Genomic DNA, 22292 nt, shown 5'->3' on the forward strand with positions numbered 1-22292 from the left:
TTACAGTCACCATTACAGTGAAATAATAGCATGCTATTGTTTGAGGAAGGTGCACAGTTATGAACTTGAAAATGTATTAATAAACCAATTTAGGCACATTTGGGCAGTCTTGATACAACATTTTGAACAGAAATGCAATGGTTCATTGGATCAGTGTAACACTTTGCACATACACTGCTGTCATCTAGTGGCCAAAATCTAAATTGCACCTAGATTCCTAAGTCATATATTGGCCTTTCTCAAAGATGATGAAACCAAAAAAATGCATGTTTTCTAATGTGTTATATTCTCCTACATTAATTTCACATTTCCACAAACTTCAAAGTGTTTCCTTTCAAATGGTACCAAGAATAACATAACCTTGCTTCAGGGCCTGAGCTACGGGCAGTTAGATTTGGGTATGGCATTTTAGGCGAAATTTGAAAATATGAGTCCGATCCTTAATTAACCCTGTTACTCAAAGCTAACGTTATAAGCAACCAGCTAACTTCATCTGGCTAGTGAGTCGCGACCGGACCGGGTTATGTGTTGTAAAGCTAGCCACAATAAGGATTACGCACAATAGAGGAATTTGCGGGTTGCCTTCAAAATAAAAGTACCTCTTTGAAAGTGATGCAGAAGGTTACAGTTGGTGGAATCGTGCCATATTTAGACTAGATAATGTGAAACAAGGTTGGAATGTGAAGCATGAAATCAGTCTACTCGGTGACACCCACAGAACACGACTGGTGAAGAGTTTACGCAAATATTAGCGTTGTAGCTCTTATCGCGGGACTGTGACTGTGTGAAATCATATCCCCAGTCAGCCTATTGTGTGTATTGACATTCATATTACACTGTACAGTTTTACCTAAGGATTGGGGATCAATGAAATGGGGTATCAGTCTACTCAATACCCAAGATATTTTTTCCCCAATGTCAGACTCAAACATCCACGCAACATCCCATGTGTAATAACTACGTGAAAAAATAATAATAACCGCGTTAAATTATGATGTGACGAGTCATATTCAGGTCCTGATTGGTCAAACAAGCTTTTTTTTGACACACAAAGACCCAAACGGCGTTCCACAGTTTCATTCCTTCAATGTGTGGATTCATAGTGTGGTTCAGTACTGTGGTTCCTAGTGAACACACCCCTGGTGACTGACAGGTTGTTGACTTGTAGTTGTTTCTGTGTCCTGTTGCATTTTAGCAGCAGAACTTTAAACAGAGAGTTGTGGCTCTGCTGAAGAGGTTTAGAGTCTCAGACGAGGTAACTAAACGTTAAATCTGTCCATATTACTCAACACTTCTCAGGTCCTTTTTTTAAATGTCCTTTTCTCTGTGGGTTCATGCAACTGTTAAACATCTGTTCTCTTGTATGCCCTCTCTCACCCTCTCACTCTCTCTCTCTCTCCCTCCCACCCCACCTGTCTCTCTCTCTCCCTCCCTCCCCACCTGTCTCTCTCTCTCTCTTCCTCCCCACCTGTCTCTCTCTCTCTCTCTCCCTCCCCACCTGTCTCTCTCTCTCTCCCTCCCCACCTGTCTCTCTCTCTCTCTCCCTCCCCACCTGTCTCTCTCTCTCTCCTCTCTCTCCCCCTCCCCATCTGTCTCTCTCTCTCTCTCTCTCTCCCTCCCCACCTGTCTCTCTCTCTCTCTCTCTCTCTCCCTCCCCACCTGTCTCTCTCTCTCTCGCTCTCTCTCCCTCCCCCACCTGTCTCTCTCTCTCTCGCTCTCTCTCCCTCCCATCTCTCTCTCTCTCGCTCTCTCTCCCTCCCATCTGTCTCTCTCTCTCTCTCTCTCCCTCCCCATCTGTCTCTCTCTCTCTCTCCCTCCCTCCCCATCTGTCTCTCTCTCTCTCTCCCTCCCTCCCCACCTGTCTCTCTCTCTCTCTCTCCCTCCCCCCACCTATCTCTCTCTCTCTCTCTCTCTCCCCCCACCTATCTCTCTCTCTCTCTCTCTCCCCTCCCCACCTGTCTCTCCCTCCCTCCCCACCTGTCTCTCTCTCTCTCTCTCTCTCTCTGTGTCTCTCTCTCTGTCTCTCTCGCTCTCCCTCCCACCTGTATCTCTCGCTGTCCCTCCCACCTGTCTCTCTCTCTCTGCGTGTGTCTCTCAATGTTCCAGGTGTTGGACTCGGAGCAGGACCCGGCAGAACCCCCTCCAGAGGTAGAGGAGGATCTGGACCTCGAGAGTCTGGAGTTTGAGAACCCCAGTGACAGTGGACCAGAACTAGACGATGACGACAGTGTCCTCAGCACCCCAAAACCCAAGCTCAAGTGAGTCGGACTCGTTTTCAGTTTGTACTTACACTATATACAAAAGTATGTGGACACCACTTAAAATTAGTGGATTCGGCTATTTCAGCCACATTTGTTGCTGAGAAGTGTATAAAATCGAACACATCGCCATGCAATCTCCATAGACAAATATTGGCAGTAGAATGGCCTTACTGAAGAGCTCAGTGACTTTCAAATGTGGCACCGTCATAGGATGCCACCTTTCCTACAAGTCAGTTTGTCAAAATTTCTGCCCTGCTAGAACTGCCCCGGTCAACTATAAGTGCTGTTATTGTGAAGTGGAAATGTCTAGGAGCAACATCGGCTCAGCCGGGAAGTGGTAGGCCACACAAGCTCACAGAACGAGACCGCCGAAATCCTAAAGCGCGTAAAAATCTGTCCACGGTTGCAACACTTACTACCAAGTACAAAACTGCCTCTGGAAGCAACGTCAACACGATAACTGTTCATCAGGAGCTTCATGTAATGGATTTCCATGGGCAGAGCAGCCGCACACAAGCCTAAGATCACCATGTGCAATGCCAAGCATTGGGCTGGAGTGGTGTAAAGCTCGCCACCATTGGACTCTGGAGCAGTGGAAACACGTTCTCTGGGTTGATGAATCACACTTCACCATCTGGCAGTCTGACTGATGAATCTGGGTTTGGTGGATGCCAGGAGAACACTACCTGCCTGAATGCACAGTGCCAACTGTAAAGTTTGGTGGAGGAGGAATAATGGTCTGGGGCTGTTTTTCATGGTTCAGGCCCCTTAGTTCCAGTGAAGGGAAATCTTAACACTACAGCATACAATGACATTCTAGAAGATTCTGTGCTTCCAACTTTGTGGCAACAGTTTGGGGAAGGCCTTTTCCTGTTTCAGCATGGCAATGCCCCCGTGCACAAAGCGAGGTCTGTACAGAAATGGTTTGTCGAGATCGGTGTGGAAGAACTTGACTGGCCTGCACAGAGCCCTGACCTCAACTCCATCGAACACCTTTAGGATGAATTAGAACAGGAACCATGAGCCAGGCCTAATTGGTCCAACATCAGTGCCCGACCTCACTAATACCGTGTGGCTGTATGGGAAGTAAGTCCCCGCGGAGATGTACCAACATCTAGTGGAAAGTCTTCCCAGAAGAGTGGAGCGGCTGTTATAGCAGCAATGTTCCAACATCTAGTGGAAAGCCTTCCCAGAAGAGTGGAGGCTGTTATAGCAGCAATGTTCCAACATCTAGTGGAAAGCCTTCCCAGAAGAGTGGAGGCTGTTATAGCAGCAATGTTCCAACATCTAGAGGAAAGCCTTCCCAGAAGAGTGGAGGCTGTTATAGCAGCAATGTTCCAACATCTAGTGGAAAGCCTTCCCAGAAGAGTGGAGGCTGTTATAGCAGCAATGTTCCAACATCTAGTGGAAAGCCTTCCCAGAAGAGTGGAGGCTGTTATAGCAGCAATGTTCCAACATCTAGTGGAAAGCCTTCCCAGAAGAGTGGAGGCTGTTATAGCAGCAATGTTCCAACATCTAGTGGAAAGCCTTCCCAGAAGAGTGGAGGCTGTTATTGCAGCAATGTTCCAACATCTAGTGGAAAGCCTTCCCAGAAGAGTGGAGGCTGTTATAGCAGCAATGTTGCATCATCTAGTGGAAAGCCTTCCCAGGAGAGTGGAGGCTGTTATAGCAGCAATGTTGCATCATCTAGTGGAAAGCCTTCCCAGGAGAGTGGAGGCTGTTATAGCAGCAATGTTCCAACATCTAGTGGAAAGCCTTCCCAGAAGAGTGGAGGCTGTTATAGCAGCAATGTTCCAACATCTAGTGGAAAGCCTTCCCAGAAGAGTGGAGGCTGTTATAGCAGCAATGTTCCTACATCTAGTGGAAAGCCTTCCCAGAAGAGTGGAGGCTGTTATAGCAGCAATGTTCCAACATCTAGTGGAAAGCCTTCCCAGAAGAGTGGAGGCTGTTATAGCAGCAATGTTCCAACATCTAGTGGAAAGCCTTCCCAGAAGAGTGGAGGCTGTTATAGCAGCGAAGGGGGGGACCAACTCCATATTAATGCCCATGATTTTGGAAAGAGATGTTCGACGAGCAGGTGTCCACATACTTTTGGTCATGTAGTGTATATGCCTGTGTACTATCAGTTGCTATCACTCAGATTTGTATGGTGCTTTTTTTAATCAGCTCCAACTGTTACTTTTACATCATTTATACATTTGTTTTATACATTCATGATGTTTTCACTTGTGTTATTAAAGACACAATTTTTGTTATTGCAGGCCATATTTCGAGGGCCTTTCTCTCTCCAGTTCTCAGACAGAGATCGGCATCCACACCAGCCCGGTTAGTAACACAGAACCACCCAGCCCGGTTAGTAACACAGAACCACCCAGCCCGGTCCGTAACACAGAACCACCCAGCCCGGTCAATAACACAGAACCACCCAGCCCGGTTAGTAACACAGAACCACCCAGCCCGGTCAATAACACAGAACCACCCAGCCCGGTCAATAACACAGAACCACCCAGCCCGGTCAGTAACGGACAGAACCGCCCAGCCCGGTCAGTAACGGACAGAACCGCCCAGCCCAGTCAGTAACAGACAGAACCGCCCAGCCCGGTCAGTAACACAGAACCACACAGCCCGGTCAGTAACACAGAACCACACAGCCCGGTCAGTAACACAGAACCGCCCAGCCCAGTCAGTAACAGACAGAACCACCCAGCCCGGTCCGTAACAGACAGAACCGCCCAGCCCCGTCAGTAACAGACAGAACCACCCAGCCCCGGTCCGTAACACAGAACCACCCAGCCCGGTCAGTAAACCCCATCAGTAATAAGTGGTGACTATTCTCCTCCATTGTTGTCCCTCTGTTCTCCCTCCAGGTGGAACCAGACCAGACTGAGAGCAGCGAAGCCACGTTCCAGGTGGACAGTGTCTCAGAGAAGGGCTCATATGTAGGTATTATGTTATCCTAGAAAACGCTGGTCTCTGTTTTCATTTCAATTCATTTCAATACAACTTTATTTAGTCCCTCGGGGGCAATTAAAGACCCAGTCAGTTTAGAAATATCACCCCCTCAGGGGCAATTAAAGACCCAGTCAGTTTAGAAATATCACCCCCTCAGGGGCAATTAAAGACCCAGTCAGGTTAGAAATATCACCCCCTCAGGGGCAATTAAAGACCCAGTCAGTTTAGAAATATCACCCCCTCAGGGGCAATTAAAGACCCAGTCAGGTTAGAAATATCACCCCCCCTCAGGGGCAATCCCAGGGGCAAATTAAAGGGGCAATTAAAGACCCAGTCAGTTTAGAAATATCAGTCAGTTTAGAAATATCACCCCCTCAGGGGAAATTAAAGACCCAGTCAGTTTAGAAATATCACCCCCTCAGGGGCAATTAAAGACCCAGTCAGGTTAGAAATAGCACCCCCTCAGGGGCAATTAAAGACCCAGTCAGGTTAGAAATATCACCCCCTCAGGGGCAATTAAAGACCCAGTCAGGTTAGAAATATCACCCCCTCAGGGGCAATTAAAGACCCAGTCAGTTTAGAAATATCACCCCCTCAGGGGCAATTAAAGACCCAGTCAGGTTAGAAATATCACCCCCTCAGGGGCAATTAAAGACCCAGTCAGGTTAGAAATATCACCCCCTCAGGGGCAATTAAAGACCCAGTCAGGTTAGAAATATCACCCCCTCAGGGGCAATTAAAGACCCAGTCAGGTTAGAAATATCACCCCCTCAGGGGCAATTAAAGACCCAGTCAGTTTAGAAATATCAACATGCTCCAAGTATACAGTGTACAAACAGACATCACATCCCCAATACAATACATTGTCCCTGTCTTTGCTCCGTCCCAGCAGGAAGAGCAACCAGAGGCAGTGACCCCAACTACAGAGCTGGAGATGGACAACATGGACACCTTCCTGGAGAAGCTGCCCCCTACTGGCAAGATGAAGAAGACCGAGTCCCTCATCATCCCTCCCAACAGATGGTAAATACTGTCCGACTCGCTCAGTTCTTCTTTACGCCATCTCCCCCAACGCATCCTGTGTCCTCGCCTCCTCATTGGAGGAGAAAGGTCCCTTTCTTTAAAACCTTCTTCTCCAATGTGTTTCGAAAAGGAAGTGAGAAGACCGGATGCAAGGAATCTGGGAAAGATGAATTGCTGAGTGTCTTCTCAACTTCAGCTTGTTCTGTCCATGGTTCAGTTTGTAGGAAACCAGTCTGCCCATTCAAATGTTGGGAGCATACCCCTTTACCCCTACGTACATGTAAAAATTACCTCTCACTTCCCAGCCCCCTCCCCTCCCCACTCCCCCTCCCACTCCCCACCTCCCCCCCCCCCCCCCCACTCCCCACCTCCCTCCCCTCCCCCCTCCCCACCCCCTCCCCACCTCCCCTCCCCACCCCCTCCCCACCCCCTCCCCCCCCCCCCACCCCCACCTCCCCTCCCCCCCCCACTCCCCCTCCCCTCCCACTCCCCACCTCCTGCACTGCCCTACCCTGCATTCCCCTCAAGCTGGCCCTGCTCTGTCCTCATTGTAGTGTGCGTTCTCACGTCTTCCCCAGGCAGGAACCTAAGTTGGCGGGGAGGAGAGGGAGGAGTACATCCCTAAAGGAGCGCCAGCCCAACAGACCACAGAACGAGAGAGCCAACAGCCTGGATAACGAACGCCCCCTCGACACACACTGCCATCTACAGGTAGGAGGAGGAGCAGACTGGGGGGTGGGGTTGTATCGCTGCCATCTACAGGTAGGAGGAGGAGCAGACTGGGGGGTTGTAATCGCAGACTGGGGGGTTGTATCGCCGCCATCTACAGGTAGGAGGAGGAGCAGACTGGGGGGTTGTATCGCTGCCATCTACAGGTAGGAGGAGGAGCAGACTGGGGGGGTTGTATCGCTGGCTGATCAAGTCAGAATTCCCGAGTCTGTAACTTTAATAATATATAGATGTTTCTGGTGTTTGTGTCTTGGATGTGAGATGAATTTCTTTTCGATGTCTTCCATAAGAGTGTATTCCCCGTCCCCAGATCCCCAGGAAGACCGTGTATGACCAGCTGAACCACATCCTGGTGTCTGACCACCAGCTTCCTGACAGCATCATCCTCATCAACACATCTGATTGGCAGGGCCAGGTAAGAGACAGGAAATTACATAGTCTGAAGTGAAAAACGTTGGGTGACCACTCGTCGTCTCCATGACGACCAAAAGAGGGAATATAACATGTTTAAAAAAAATAAAAAAATTAATAATATATTTTTTAAAAACCTTTTCTTTCTCTTTAACAAACACTTATTCTCACATTACATTTCTCTTTCGGCATCTCTCGTTTTTATATAATCTCTGTTTTCTCTGTTTCTATTCTCTTCCGTCCGTTGTGTTTCAGTATCTGTCAGGCGTTCTCCAGAAACAGCACCTCCCGGTGGTGTGTACCTGTACTACAGCAGACATCCAGGCCGCCTTCAACACCATCGTCTCACGCATACAGAGATTGTAAGCCTCCTCTTTCACATTCTCATTGTAATAATAATAATAATAATATACACTACTTAGCAGAATGATTTTTGTCCCAAAAACAACTCACTTGTTCGTACATTATCAGTGTGTGTCTGTGAATCCCTGAAAGACTTGGAACACAACATTTGGCGCTGCTGGCAGCGTCACACACTCTTGTCGTCGTAGTTACTGAGCCAATCCTCTCCCGTACATGTTATTTATTTAGTATTGTAGCTATAAGTTACAGGTTGTTAATATGGTTGTCTCCTTGCTGCAACACGATGCTTCCTATCTAGCTGTAACTGTAACAGCCAGACGCCCATCCCCATAAAGATAGCTGTGGCTGGAGCCCAGCACTACCTCGGTGCAGTCCTCAGGCTGTTTGTAGACCACCTCTCTTACAAGACTCCTGATTGGCTGGGCTACATGAGGTTCCTCATCATACCACTGGGTGAGAGATGGGGAGGGGGGCGAGGGGGGCAGTCATTCACACACCACACCTTGTAGTTGGAATATAACCTAATGTTTGTTCGTTTTAGGGTTACAACATTTTCTAAGAGTTTCTCTGCACTTGTAATTCGTGGGGAAAAAAACCCTGTGAATGTTGTCTGGGGATTTTGTAACTCTAAGTTTGTTTCTAAAGATAGTATGATTTATTTTTTATTATGCGTTTTACTTCTAGAGAGTTCTTACTTGTCGTATCAGTGATTTGACGTCTCTTCCTGTTGATTGTGGACAGGATCTCACCCAGTCTCCAAGTACCTGGGTACCATTGACTATCGATACAACAGTTTATTCCAGGACACTGCGTGGAGGGACCTCTTTCACAAGCCCGACGCTCCAGTCATAGGTAGGACAGGGTTACACACACACACACACACACACACACACACACACACACACACACACACACACACGAGGGTTGCAAAAACTCTCTTTTAAGTTTATCGGAAATTCCCAGGTTGGAGGATTCCTGGATTTCCTGCTTGTTTCCCTTTTCAGACGGAATTTCACAACCCTAACACACATCTAAGATGTATCTATACTACAGTGTGTGTGTGTGCGTGCGTGTGTGTGTGCACATGAGTGTGAGCTGTGGAAAGAATTGACTCTTGAAGACATTAAAACAACCAATCAGTCACTCCTGTCATGTGGTGTACAGTGCAGGAGAGTCCAGATGTGGTTTCCAGGGTAACCCAGTATATGGTCGGGGCCAACGGAGTTTACCAGCTCCCCATCGCTGAGGCCATGCTCACATACAAACAGAAGAGGTAAGAAAGGACACACTCTCACTCACTCACTCACTCACTCACTCACTCACTCACTCACTCACTCACTCACTCACTCACACACACTCACACACACTCACACACACTCTCTCACACACACTCACTCACTCACTCACTCACTCACTCACTCACTCACTCACTCACTCACTCACTCACTCACTCACTCACACACACTCTCACTCACACACACACACTCTGACACACACACACTCACTCTCACTCACTCTCACACACACACACACTCTCACTCTCACTCTCTCACACACACACCGTGGTGCCATTTAGCTAACTCACAACTTTATAGGCAACATTTATATAGCACAAAAGCAGTTATAATCTGGCAGCGGGATTTAATTTGAAACATTTCTTCAACCATGTGGATTATGAAAGAGGCTGTAACAGTTTCCTCCTCTTCTTCCGAAGAGGAGAGGCGAAACTCAGAGGACCAATACGCTTGGTAATTTTCCATGGTACTTCTTTAATGCTTTAAGGTACACATGAACAAACTAACAAAACAAGAAAACGTGAAAACTCAAATTACAGTCCTATCTGGTGCATACACAGAGACAGGAAACAATCACCCACAAACACACAGTGAAACCCAGGCCACCTAAGTATGATTCTCAATCAGAGACAACTAATGACACCTGCCTCTGATTGAGAACCATACTAGGCCGAAAACATAGAAATTCCCAAAACCTAGACAAACAAACATAGACTTCACGCCCTGACCATACTAACTAAACACAAAACACAGAAAATAAAGGTCAGAACGTGACAGAGGCGGTTATTTATGTGTTGCTCAGTTTACTAAAAACCGTAGTTAAATATCTGCCTCCTTTTAACATTGGTGAAGAAAAGCTGCAGGTTAAAATCACGCTGCCAGATTATCATGAGGGTTTAAGCTATTTTTTCAGCACAAATTTTTGCAGTATGAAAATGCATCCCTTTGTGTTTAACTGCTTAATTAACAGCTAATAGCATTCCTGATAAGTGCTTTAATAATCAATAGCATTCCTGATAAGTGCTTTAATAATCAATAGCATTCCTGATAAGTGTTATAATAATTAATAGCATTCCTGATAAGTGCTTTAATAATTAATAGCATTCCTGATAAGTGTTATAATAATTAATAGCATTCCTGATAAGTGTTATAATAATTAATAGCATTCCTGATAAGTGTTATAATAATTAATAGCATTCCTGATAAGTGCTTTAATAATTAATAGCATTCCTGATAAGTGTTATGATAATTAATAGCATTCATGATAAGTGTTATAATAATTAATAGCATTCCTGATAAGTGTTATGATACTTAGTAGCATTCCTGATAAGTGTTATAATAATTAATAGCATTCCTGATAAGTGTTATAATAATTAATAGCATTCCTGATAAGTGCTTTAATAATTAATAGCATTCCTGATAAGTGTTATAATAATTAATAGCATTCCTGATAAGTGTTATGATACTTAGTAGCATTCCTGATAAGTGTTATAATAATTAATAGCATTCCTGATAAGTGTTATAATAATTAATAGCATTCCTGATAAGTGCTTTAATAATTAATAGCATTCCTGATAAGTGTTATAATAATTAATAGCATTCACATTCAGCATTCATATATTGTCCACCTCAATTCCCCTTTCAACCTGTGGTGTTTCTGTCAGGTCATTATAGATTCACCTCTTCTACAGACCTACTCAACCACCCATCTGTCCACTCTAGAAGTTCCTCCCCTTCTTTCAAACGGTCGTGTTTCTGTTGCAAAATTCCGGAAACTTTCCCAAGATGTGTACATTTTCCAGAAATCCTGCTCGGAGCATTCCTGGATTTCCTGCTTATTCCATTCTGAATCTGAATCCAGGGTTTCTGTAAAACCTAGGACTTTTGGGAAACTTCGAAATGTACAGAATGGTTGCCTGAAGGAAAATGGTAGAGGGGGTCATCCTTTTTCAATTTCAGTCAAGGGGAGTTTTACTTGTTAAATGCGTCTTCTGAAAATGTTTGGGGATTATTCCCAAGAATACCCTCTTACATGTCTTTAGCCTATGTTCAGTTTGAGAAGGAGAGGGTTGAGGAGGACGGAGGTGATTGAGAAGGAGAGGGTTGAGGAGGACGGAGGTGTTTGAGAAGGAGAACGTTGAGGAGGACGGAGGTGTTTGAGAAGGAGAGGGTTGAGGAGGACGGAGGTGTTTGAGAAGGAGAGGGTTGAGGAGGACGGAGGTGATTGAGAAGGAGAGGGTTGAGGAGGACGGAGGTGATTGAGAAGGAGAGGGTTGAGGAGGACGGAGGTGTTTGAGAAGGAGAGCGTTGAGGAGGACGGAGGTGTTTGAGAAGGAGAGGGTTGAGGAGGACGGAGGTGTTTGAGAAGGAGAGGGTTGAGGAGGACGGAGGTGTTTGAGAAGGAGAGGGTTGAGGAGGACGGAGGTGATTGAGAAGGAGAGGGTTGAGGAGGACGGAGGTGATTGAGAAGGAGAGGGTTGAGGAGGACGGAGGTGTTTGAGAAGGAGAGGGTTGAGGAGGACGGAGGTGTTTGAGAAGGAGAGGGTTGAGGAGGACGGAGGTGATTGAGAAGGAGAGGGTTGAGGAGGACGGAGGTGTTTGAGAAGGAGAACGTTGAGGAGGACAGAGGTGTTTGAGAAGGAGAGCGTTGAGGAGGACGGAGGTGTTTGAGAAGGAGAGGGTTGAGGAGGACGGAGGTGATTGAGAAGGAGAGGGTTGAGGAGGACGGAGGTGATTGAGAAGGAGAGGGTTGAGGAGGACGGAGGTGATTGAGAAGGAGAAGGTTGAGGAGGACAGAGGTGTTTGAGAAGGAGAGCGTTGAGGAGGACGGAGGTGATTGAGAAGGAGAGGGTTGAGGAGGACGGAGGTGTTTGAGAAGGAGAGGGTTGAGGAGGACAGAGGTGTTTGAGAAGGAGAGGAGGACAGAGGTGATTGAGAAGGAGAGGGTTGAGGAGGACGGAGGTGTTTGAGAAGGAGAGCGTTGAGGAGGACAGAGGTGTTTGAGAAGGAGAGGAGGACAGAGGTGATTGAGAAGGAGAGGGTTGAGGAGGACGGAGGTGTTTGAGAAGGAGAGGGTTGAAGAGGACGGAGGTGTTTGAGAAGGAGAGGAGGACGGAGGTGATTGAGAAGGAGAGGGTTGAGGAGGACGGAGGTGTTTGAGAAGGAGAGGAGGACAGAGGTGATTGAGAAGGAGAGGGTTGAGGAGGACAGAGGTGTTTGAGAAGGAGAGGAGGACGGAGGTGTTTGAGAAGGAGAGCGTTGAGGAGGACGGAGGTGTTTGAGAAGGAGAGGAGGACGGAGGTGTTTGAGAAGGAGAGCGTTGAGGAGGACGGAGGTGTTTGAGAAGGAGAGCGTTGAGGAGGACGGAGGTGTTTGAGAAGGAGAGGGTTGAGGAGGACGGAGGTGTTTGAGAAGGAGAGCGTTGAGGAGGACGGAGGTGTTTGAGAAGGAGAGCGTTGAGGAGGACGGAGGTGTTTGAGAAGGAGAGGGTTGAGGAGGACGGAGGTGTTTGAGAAGGAGAGCGTTGAGGAGGACGGAGGTGATTGAGAAGGAGAGGGTTGAGGAGGACGGAGGTGTTTGAGAAGGAGAGGGTTGAGGAGGACGGAGGTGTTTGAGAAGGAGAGGGTTGAGGAGGACGGAGGTGATTGAGAAGGAGAGGGTTGAGGAGGACGGAGGTGTTTGAGAAGGAGAGGGTTGAGGAGGACGGAGGTGTTTGAGAAGGAGAGGGTTGAGGAGGACAGAGGTGATTGAGAAGGAGAGGGTTGAGGAGGACGGAGGTGTTTGAGAAGGAGAGGGTTGAGGAGGACGGAGGTGATTGAGAAGGAGAACGTTGAGGAGGACGGAGGTGATTGAGAAGGAGAGCGTTGAGGAGGACGGAGGTGATTGAGAAGGAGAACGTTGAGGAGGACGGAGGTGATTGAGAAGGAGAGCGTTGAGGAGGACGGAGGTGTTTGAGAAGGAGAGGGTTGAGGAGGACGGAGGTGTTTGAGAAGGAGAGCGTTGAGGAGGACGGAGGTGATTGAGAAGGAGAGCGTTGAGGAGGACGGAGGTGATTGAGAAGGAGAGGGTTGAGGAGGACGGAGGTGTTTGAGAAGGAGAGCGTTGAGGAGGACGGAGGTGATTGAGAAGGAGAGGGTTGAGGAGGACGGAGGTGTTTGAGAAGGAGAGGGTTGAGGAGGACGGAGGTGTTTGAGAAGGAGAGGGTTGAGGAGGACGGAGGTGTTTGAGAAGGAGAGGAGGACGGAGGTGTTTGAGAAGGAGAGGGTTGAGGAGGACGGAGGTGATTGAGAAGGAGAGGGTTGAGGAGGACGGAGGTGTTTGAGAAGGAGAGGGTTGAGGAGGACGGAGGTGTTTGAGAAGGAGAGGGTTGAGGAGGACGGAGGTGTTTGAGAAGGAGAGGGTTGAGGAGGACGGAGGTGTTTGAGAAGGAGAGGGTTGAGGAGGACGGAGGTGTTTGAGAAGGAGAGGGTTGAGGAGGACGGAGGTGATTGAGAAGGAGAGGGTTGAGGAGGACGGAGGTGTTTGAGAAGGAGAGGGTTGAGGAGGACGGAGGTGATTGAGAAGGAGAGGGTTGAGGAGGACGGAGGTGTTTGAGAAGGAGAGGGTTGAGGAGGACGGAGGTGTTTGAGAAGGAGAGGGTTGAGGAGGACGGAGGTGTTTGAGAAGGAGAGGGTTGAGGAGGACGGAGGTGTTTGAGAAGGAGAACGTTGAGGAGGACGGAGGTGTTTGAGAAGGAGAGGGTTGAGGAGGACAGAGGTGTTTGAGAAGGAGAGGGTTGAGGAGGACGGAGGTGTTTGAGAAGGAGAGGGTTGAGGAGGACGGAGGTGATTGAGAAGGAGAGGGTTGAGGAGGACGGAGGTGATTGAGAAGGAGAGGGTTGAGGAGGACAGAGGTGATTGAGAAGGAGAGGGTTGAGGAGGACAGAGGTGATTGAGAAGGAGAGGGTTGAGGAGGACAGAGGTGTTTGAGAAGGAGAGGGTTGAGGAGGACAGAGGTGTTTGAGAAGGAGAGGGTTGAGGAGGACGGAGGTGTTTGAGAAGGAGAGATCCATTTAATCAAATGGGAGACATAAGAGATGTGGAAAATAACAAGGTGTTCTACCTCAGGTAGGGGTGTTCTACCTCAGGTAGGGGTGTTCTACCTCAGGTAGGGGTGTTCTACCTCAGGTAGGGGTGTTCTACCTCAGGTAGGGGTGTTCTACCTCAGGTAGAGGTGTTCTACCTCAGGTAGGGTGTTCTACCTCAGGTAGCGGTGTTCTACCTCAGGTAGGGGTGTTCTACCTCAGGTAGGGGTGTTCTACCTCAGGTAGGGGTGTTCTACCTCAGGTAGGGGTGTTCTACCTCAGGTAGGGGTGTTCTACCTCAGGTAGGGGTGTTCTACCTCAGGTAGGGGTGTTCTACCTCAGGTAGCGGTGTTCTACCTCAGGTAGGGGTGTTCTACCTCAGGTAGGGGTGTTCTACCTCAGGTAGGGTGTTCTACCTCAGGTAGGGTGTTCTACCTCAGGTAGGGGTGTTCTACCTCAGGTAGGGGTGTTCTACCTCAGGTAGGGGTGTTCTACCTCAGGTAGGGGTGTTCTACCTCAGGTAGCGGTGTTCTACCTCAGGTAGCGGTGTTCTACCTCAGGTAGCGGTGTTCTACCTCAGGTAGGGGTGTTCTACCTCAGGTAGGGGTGTTCTACCTCAGGTAGCGAGCGGTGTTCTACCTCAGGTAGCGAGCGGTGTTCTACCTCAGGTAGCGGCGGTGTTCTACCTCAGGTAGCGAGCGGTGTTCTACCTCAGGTAGGGGGTGTTCTACCTCAGGTAGCGGCGGTGTTCTACCTCAGGTAGCGAGGGTGTTCTACCTCAGGTAGCGGCGTGTTCTACCTCAGGTAGGGGTGTTCAGCCTCAGGTAGGGGTGTTCTACCTCAGGTAGGGGTGTTCTACCTCAGGTAGGGGTGTTCTACCTCAGGTAGGGGTGTTCTACCTCAGGTCGGGGTGTTCTACCTCAGGTCGGGGTGTTCTACCTCAGGTCGGGGTGTTCTACCTCAGGTAGGGGTGTTCTACCTCAGGTAGGGGTGTCTCAACAACTGAAGCCCTTTCTTGAGGATTGGCCACTAGCCATCATGGGGTTGTTAAAGCCTCTGGTCTCAGTAGATAAGACACGAGACAATCCCCTCTTCCATCCTGATAGGTTGGAACTTCTGCACATGCTCACTCTGTGCCTGTCCCCCCTGTCTGTCCCCTGGTACTACAGCCCAGACGAGGACTCTTGTCAGAAGTTCATCCCCTTTATCGGGGTAAGTGGCTTTTCCCTAAAGGATACGTCCTTATCCTTGAACCTGATCGTTGTGTCCATACTTTTCACCCTGACCTCTGACCTCCCTCCCCAGATGGTGAAAGTTGGACTGGTGGAACAGTCATCGGCAACATCAGGTTAGTCGTGAGGTGTGGGGTTTTTTTTTTCACGCTCATATACAATAAAGTAACCAATGCACAGTGTACCAACAACATGCTGTTGTACGCACTGCTTTAATGTCAACAATGACAACTTTTTGGATGTGATACTGTAGTTACACAGTAATTATAGGGCTGATTTCCAATTAAACCTAATCCTTGAATATTTAATCTAGGTGTAGGTTTACTCTGTGTCCAGGCATCTGACCCCTAATCCTAATCTGTCAGTCTATCACTTGTTGTAATTGTACCCTCTGTCTATTGTGTAGCCCGATGATGATAATCCCTGTGTATTTTGTCAGGTGACTCGGACGATGCAGCTCCCATGGCGACAGCCCTCCTCTCCTTCACCCCTCCTCAGGTGTCCCCCGCCCTGAAGGAAGCCACGCCCACCCCTCCCTCCTCCCCCTCTGTCAACACAAGCTTCAGCTCATACAGGTACAGCTAACACACAGACACAACACCTGGTTCAGGTGTACAGGTACAGCTAACACACAGACACAACACCTGGTTCAGGTGTACAGGTACAGCTAACACACCGACACAACACCTGGTTCAGGTGTACAGGTACAGCTAACACACGGACACAACACCTGGTTCAGGTGTACAGGTACAGCTAACACACGGACACAACACCTGGTTCAGGTGTACAGGTACAGCTAACACACAGACACAACACCTGGTTCAGGTGTACAGGTACAGCTAACACACAGACACAACACCTGGTTCAGGTGTACAGGTACAGCTAACACACAGACACAACATCTGGTTCAGGTGTACAGGTACAGCTAACACACAGACACAACATCTGGTTCAGGTGTACAGGTACAGCTAACACACAGACACAACACCTGGTTCAGGTGTACAGGTACAGCTAACACACAGACACAACATCTGGTTCAGGTGTACAGGTACAGCTAACACACAGACACAACACCTGGTTCAGCTCATGAGGTACAGCTAACACACAGACACAACACCTGGTTCAGGTGTACAGGTACAGCTAACACACAGACACAACACCTGGTTCAGGTGTACAGGTACAACTAACACACAGACACAACATCTGGTTCAGGTGTACAGGTACAGCTAACACACAGACACAACACCTGGTTCAGTCTATCAGGTACAGCTAACACACAGACACAACATCTGGTTCAGGTGTACAGGTACAGCTAACACACAGACACAACACCTGGTTCAGCTCAGGTACAGGTACAGCTAACACACAGACACAACACCTGGTTCAGGTGTACAGGTGTCAGCTAACACACAGACACAACACCTGGTTCAGGTGTACAGGTACAGCTAACACACAGACACAACACCTGGTTCAGCTCATACAGGTACAGCTAACACACAGACACAACACCTGGTTCAGCTCATACAGGTACAGCTAACACACAGACACAACACCTGGTTCAGCTCATACAGGTACAGCTAACACAGACACAACACCTGGTTCAGCTGATACAGGTACAGCTAACACACAGACACAACACCTGGTTCAGCTCATACAGGTACAGCTAACACACAGACACAACACCTGGTTCAGCTCATACAGGTACAGCTAACACACAGACACAACACCTGGTTCAGGTGTACAGGTACAGCTAACACACGGACACAACACCTGGTTCAGCTCATACAGGTACAGCTAACACACAGACACAACACCTGGTTCAGGTGTACAGGTACAGCTAACACACAGACACAACACCTGGTTCAGGTGTACAGGTACAGCTAACACACAGACACAACACCTGGTTCAGGTGTACAGGTACAGCTAACACACAGACACAACACCTGGTTCAGGTGTACAGGTACAGCTAACACACAGACACAACACCTGGTTCAGGTGTACAGGTACAGCTAACACACAGACACAACACCTGGTTCAGGTGTACAGGTACAGCTAACACACAGACACAACACCTGGTTCAGGTGTACAGGTACAGCTAACACACAGACACAACACCTGGTAACACACAGACACAACACCTGGTTCAGGTGTACAGGTACAGCTAACACACAGACACAACACCTGGTTCAGGTGTACAGGTACAGCTAACACACGGACACAACACCTGGTTCAGGTGTACAGGTACAGCTAACACACAGACACAACACCTGGTTCAGGTGTACAGGTACAGCTAACACCTGGACACAACACCTGGTTCAGGTGTACAGGTACAGCTAACACACAGACACAACACCTGGTTCAGGTGTACAGGTACAGCTAACACACAGACACAACACCTGGTTCAGGTGTACAGGTACAGCTAACACACAGACACAACACCTGGTTCAGGTGTACAGGTACAGCTAACACACAGACACAACACCTGGTTCAGCTGTACAGGTACAGCTAACACACAGACACAACACCTGGTTCAGCTCATACAGGTACAGCTAACACACGGACACAACACCTGGTTCAGGTGTACAGGTACAGCTAACACACAGACACAACACCTGGTTCAGGTGTACAGGTACAGCTAACACACAGACACAACACCTGGTTCAGGTGTACAGGTACAGCTAACACACAGACACAACACCTGGTTAAGGTGTACAGGTACAGCTAACACACAGACACAACACCTGGTTCAGGTGTACAGGTACAGCTAACACACAGACACAACACCTGGTTCAGGTGTACAGGTACAGCTTACACACAGACACAACACCTGGTTCAGGTGTACAGGTACAGCTAACACCTGGACACAACACCTGGTTCAGGTGTACAGGTACAGCTAACACCTGACACAACACCTGGTTCAGGTGTACAGGTACAGCTAACACCTGGACACAACACCTGGTTCAGGTGTACAGGTACAGCTAACACCTGGACACAACACCTGGTTCAGCTCATACAGGTACAGCTAACACACAGACACAACACCTGGTTCAGGTGTACAGGTACAGCTAACACACAGACACAACACCTGGTTCAGGTGTACAGGTACAGCTAACACACAGACACAACACCTGGTTCAGGTGTACAGGTACAGCTAACACACAGACACAACACCTGGTTCAGGTGTACAGGTACAGCTAACACACAGACACAACACCTGGTTCAGGTGTACAGGTACAGCTAACACACAGACACAACACCTGGTTCAGGTGTACAGGTACAGCTAACACACAGACACAACACCTGGTTCAGGTGTACAGGTACAGCTAACACACAGACACAACACCTGGTTCAGGTGTACAGGTACAGCTAACACACAGACACAACACCTGGTTCAGGTGTACAGGTACAGCTAACACCTGGACACAGGTACACCACCACGACTCCTTCTTGAGGAGTAGAGAAGATAACTGTCTGGGGGTTGAATAGACTGATTATGGCTTCCATATTGTTCATTTAGCTAACATTTGATTTTCTAACGTTTTCATCTCGTACTATTCTCTTCATGTCTCTCTTCCTCTGCTGGGTATTGTAGTTCTCCCCAGGGGGAGCTGATGGGACTACAGGTGGACTACTGGGTGGCTCCCTCCCCGGCTGACAGGAAGAGAGACGTGGAGAAAAGGGACTCGTCCTCCTCTAAGAACACTCTGAAGTGTACGTTCCGCTCGCTGCAGGTCAGCAGGCTCCCCCAGACCGGGGCCCAGCCACAGCCCGCCATGTCCATGACCGTGGTCATGAAGGAGAAGAACAAGAAGGGTGAGGGCACATTTTAAAATGGTTATATTGTATCTTTATGAATGAGTCCTGGGGTTGACTCGTAAGCACTCTTTTTGAAGTTCCGCTGCACTCAGACGTTATTAGTGTCGGGTCTCTCTGTCACACTCCCTTTCATGAATGGACTCACTCCTGTATATATTATTATCCTGATAGTGAAGCTATTGGAAAGACCGAAATGTAAAGCCTAAATCCTAAAACTTGAGTTTAGGCCCGAATTCCTAACTTTGCTAAAAAAAAAATTGTCTGTCGTCATCGTTGATTGTGATGAATGGCGTTTTCCTTTATGACATCATAAAGTTAGGAATCCTGACTCTTCAGTTCTCTCTCTCCTTCTCCTAGTAATATTCCTGCCAAAGAAGACTAAAGACAAGGATGTGGAGTCTAAGAGCCAGGTGATCGATGGCATCAGTCGTCTGATCTGCACTGCCAAGCACCAGCAGACCATGCTGAGGGGTAAGACTCCTCATCTCTGGACACGAAGACAACCAACTCTCTTGTTACATTTAGTGTGGGTTTACATCTGTCTGGCTGTAGACCATCTTGTCTTTTAACAGATGCTTATCTGAACCAGGTATTACATCGATAATCATGAACTCGGTTTAGTATAACAATTTGTAAATTGTTAGCTATTTCATTGTGTGATTCAGGATTATTTCTAGATTTTAAAACAAATATTTGTTTAATCTATTATTTTCTTCCAGTGCTGATTGACGGCGTGGCGTGGAACGACGTTAAGTTTTTCCAGTTGGCGGCACAGTGGTCGTCACACGTCAAACATTTCCCCATCGCGATCTTTGGACACAGTAAAGGGCCTTACTGACAAGCGGCGCGTTGCCATAGTAGCGGGCCCCGTTACCATAGAGACTCATCTGGAACGGAGGACAGCGTCCCCTCCCTCATGTGCCAATAGCTTTTATAATAGCCAACCCCCCCCCCCACCCCCCACCCCGCACATCTTAGACTGGTCCCAGATCTGTCTGTGCTCTTTCCAACTCCTATGGTCAATTGTCAAACCCAACGTTGGCACGGCAGCACAAACAGATCTGAGACCAGGCAACACACATCTGCCCACCCCACTGTCTTAATTTAAGCCCCAGATGTACCTATTGTTTATACTTCTGTGTTTGTTGTTGTGTTTATTCTAAAAGTTACCAAGGCGTCGGCTGTCATAAGGAGATTTGTTTCTCACAAAAGTTTTGTTTTTTAAATCTGATTTTCTATACACAAAGCCGAGCGGAAACCTACTTAAATAAATCGTTTGGAAAAACTCCTCTATAACTAGCGATGCGTAACATTTCGCCCTCCCTCCCACTCTTTGCTTTTTTTCTAATGTGGCAAAGATAGATTGTTTCAAACACTTTGCCAGGCACAATTTAACAAGATAACTTTGTGACCAAAAGGCCCTGAAACAATGGAAGATGGACAACACATAAAAGGGGATGTGGTCTGGATCCTGGACTGAAACCATTTCTAGAACACCCCGAGTCCTGGGGTGTATTCATTAGGAACCAAACAGAAGCAAACATAATGGGAAACAGGAAAGGAACCGAACTGAATTTGTCCAAAATAAAACAATGTCGTTGCTAAACGTTTTCCCGTTGCACTGCGTGTTTGCTACACTGTGCACTAATGAATACTCCCCTAAGGACAGTGACTCCTGTTGTTGTAGCGGGTCACTGAGACCCTTCTGCACTCATCGGAAGAAGACTGACATGTACAATAGACTTACTGTAGCCTGAAATACAGACCTGTTCTGTGCTATTATTCCACTCTTTTTTTCCTTCTTTTTAAAACTGTGTCAGGGACGGCAGGGTAGCCTAGTGGTTAGAGTGGAGGGGCGGCAGGGTAGCCTAGTGGTTAGAGTGTAGAGGCGGCAGGGTAGCCTAGTGGTTAGAGCGTTGGACTGGTAACCGAAAGGTTGCAAGTTCAAATCCCCGAGCTGACAAAGTACAAATCTGTCGTTCTGCCCCTTAACAGACAGTTAACCCACTGTTCCTAGGCAGTTATTGAAAATAAGAATTTGTTCTTAACTGACTTGCCTAGTAAAATAAAGGTAAAATAAAAAAATATATATATATGTTTGGCAATGACAAGGAGTGGAATGATGGCACAAACAGACTGGTACCCAACAGCTACAATGTGCTGTATATGTCCCTGTACATCCAATCAAATGTATGTAAACACAAATCATAATTGAGATGGAACTGACCCTGCACTAACTAATGGTTGGTGCATCTCTCTCTCTCACTTTCTTTTTCCACCTCCCCTTCTTTTGATAGGCAGCCGTGGGTGTGCCACCGGCAGAGATAACATATCACCGGTCCCCTAAATCTCTTTGTCTCACAGCAACCACACATCTTCTAGGCTGAATACCAGACAGACTGCAGCTCACACATTACCTGCTACCAGAGGCCACGTGTGTCGCTAGAGAGTTTGGGAACGTTGACGTTTCTGCCGTTGGTGCGGCCATGTTAGCTCCTCTGTTTAACGTTACACATTTAGCAGCCATGTTAGCTCCTCCATTTAACGTTACACATATAGCGGCCATGTTAGCTCCTCTGTTTAACGTTACACATATAGCGGCCATGTTAGCTCCTCTGTTTAACGTTACACATATAGCGGCCATGTTAGCTCCCCCGTCCGTGTTAACTCCTCTGTTTAACGTTACATTTAGCGGCCATGTTAGCTCCTCCGTTTAACGTTACACATATAGCGGCCATGTTATAGCACATATAGCCATGTTAGCTCCTCCGTTTAACGTTACACATATAGCGGCCATGTTAGCTCCTCCGTTTAACGTTACACATATAGCGGCCATGTTAGCTCCTCCGTTTAACGTTACACATATAGCGGCCATGTTAGCTCCTCCGTTTAACGTTACACATATAGCGGCCATGTTAGCTCCTCCGTTTAACGTTACACATATAGCGGCCATGTTAGCTCCTCCGTTTAACGTTACACATATAGCGGCCATGTTAGCTCCTCCGTTTAACGTTACACATATAGCGGCCATGTTAGCTCCTCTGTTTAACGTTACACATATAGCGACCATGTTAGCTCCTCCGTTTAACGTTACACATATAGCGACCATGTTAGCTCCTCCATTTAACGTTACACATATAGCGACCAT

General features: G+C 47.8%; 1 protein-coding gene and 1 long non-coding RNA gene across 20 annotated transcripts in view; both read left to right on the forward strand.

Moving 5' to 3' along the window:
• LOC118379694 (phosphofurin acidic cluster sorting protein 2-like) overlaps positions 1 to 21796 on the forward strand; it is a 137485-nt gene extending 115689 nt beyond the window's left edge. For 16 of the 18 annotated variants that reach the window (XM_052496184.1, XM_052496182.1, XM_052496189.1 and 13 more), the window contains 17 exons: positions 1196 to 1255; positions 2107 to 2258; positions 4523 to 4586; positions 5129 to 5200; positions 6103 to 6236; positions 6815 to 6947; positions 7276 to 7380; positions 7632 to 7738; positions 8038 to 8192; positions 8481 to 8591; positions 8904 to 9012; positions 15266 to 15308; positions 15402 to 15444; positions 15768 to 15903; positions 18921 to 19141; positions 19502 to 19615; positions 19864 to 21796. In XM_052496184.1, coding sequence (XP_052352144.1) covers positions 1196 to 1255; positions 2107 to 2258; positions 4523 to 4586; positions 5129 to 5200; positions 6103 to 6236; positions 6815 to 6947; positions 7276 to 7380; positions 7632 to 7738; positions 8038 to 8192; positions 8481 to 8591; positions 8904 to 9012; positions 15266 to 15308; positions 15402 to 15444; positions 15768 to 15903; positions 18921 to 19141; positions 19502 to 19615; positions 19864 to 19982 — 1878 coding nt within the window. In that variant the 3' untranslated portion in view covers positions 19983 to 21796. The remainder of the gene's footprint in view (positions 1 to 1195; positions 1256 to 2106; positions 2259 to 4522; positions 4587 to 5128; positions 5201 to 6102; positions 6237 to 6814; positions 6948 to 7275; positions 7381 to 7631; positions 7739 to 8037; positions 8193 to 8480; positions 8592 to 8903; positions 9013 to 15265; positions 15309 to 15401; positions 15445 to 15767; positions 15904 to 18920; positions 19142 to 19501; positions 19616 to 19863) is intronic. The other 2 variants (XM_052496183.1, XM_052496185.1) reach the window with 2 other exon arrangements.
• LOC127915763 (uncharacterized) lies at positions 11047 to 13195 on the forward strand. 2 transcript variants are annotated; one of them, XR_008092012.1, is made up of 3 exons: positions 11047 to 11152; positions 12879 to 12912; positions 13015 to 13195. It is a non-coding gene; the product is annotated as an uncharacterized LOC127915763 (long non-coding RNA). The 2 variants fall into 2 exon arrangements; XR_008092011.1 differs by lacking the exon at positions 12879 to 12912 and adding an exon at positions 12947 to 12980.
• Positions 21797 to 22292: the final 496 nt, after the last annotated feature.

The sequence above is a fragment of the Oncorhynchus keta genome, chromosome 35 (assembly GCF_023373465.1).
Source record: "Oncorhynchus keta strain PuntledgeMale-10-30-2019 chromosome 35, Oket_V2, whole genome shotgun sequence".
In the NCBI taxonomy this organism is placed as follows: Eukaryota; Metazoa; Chordata; class Actinopteri; order Salmoniformes; family Salmonidae; genus Oncorhynchus; species Oncorhynchus keta.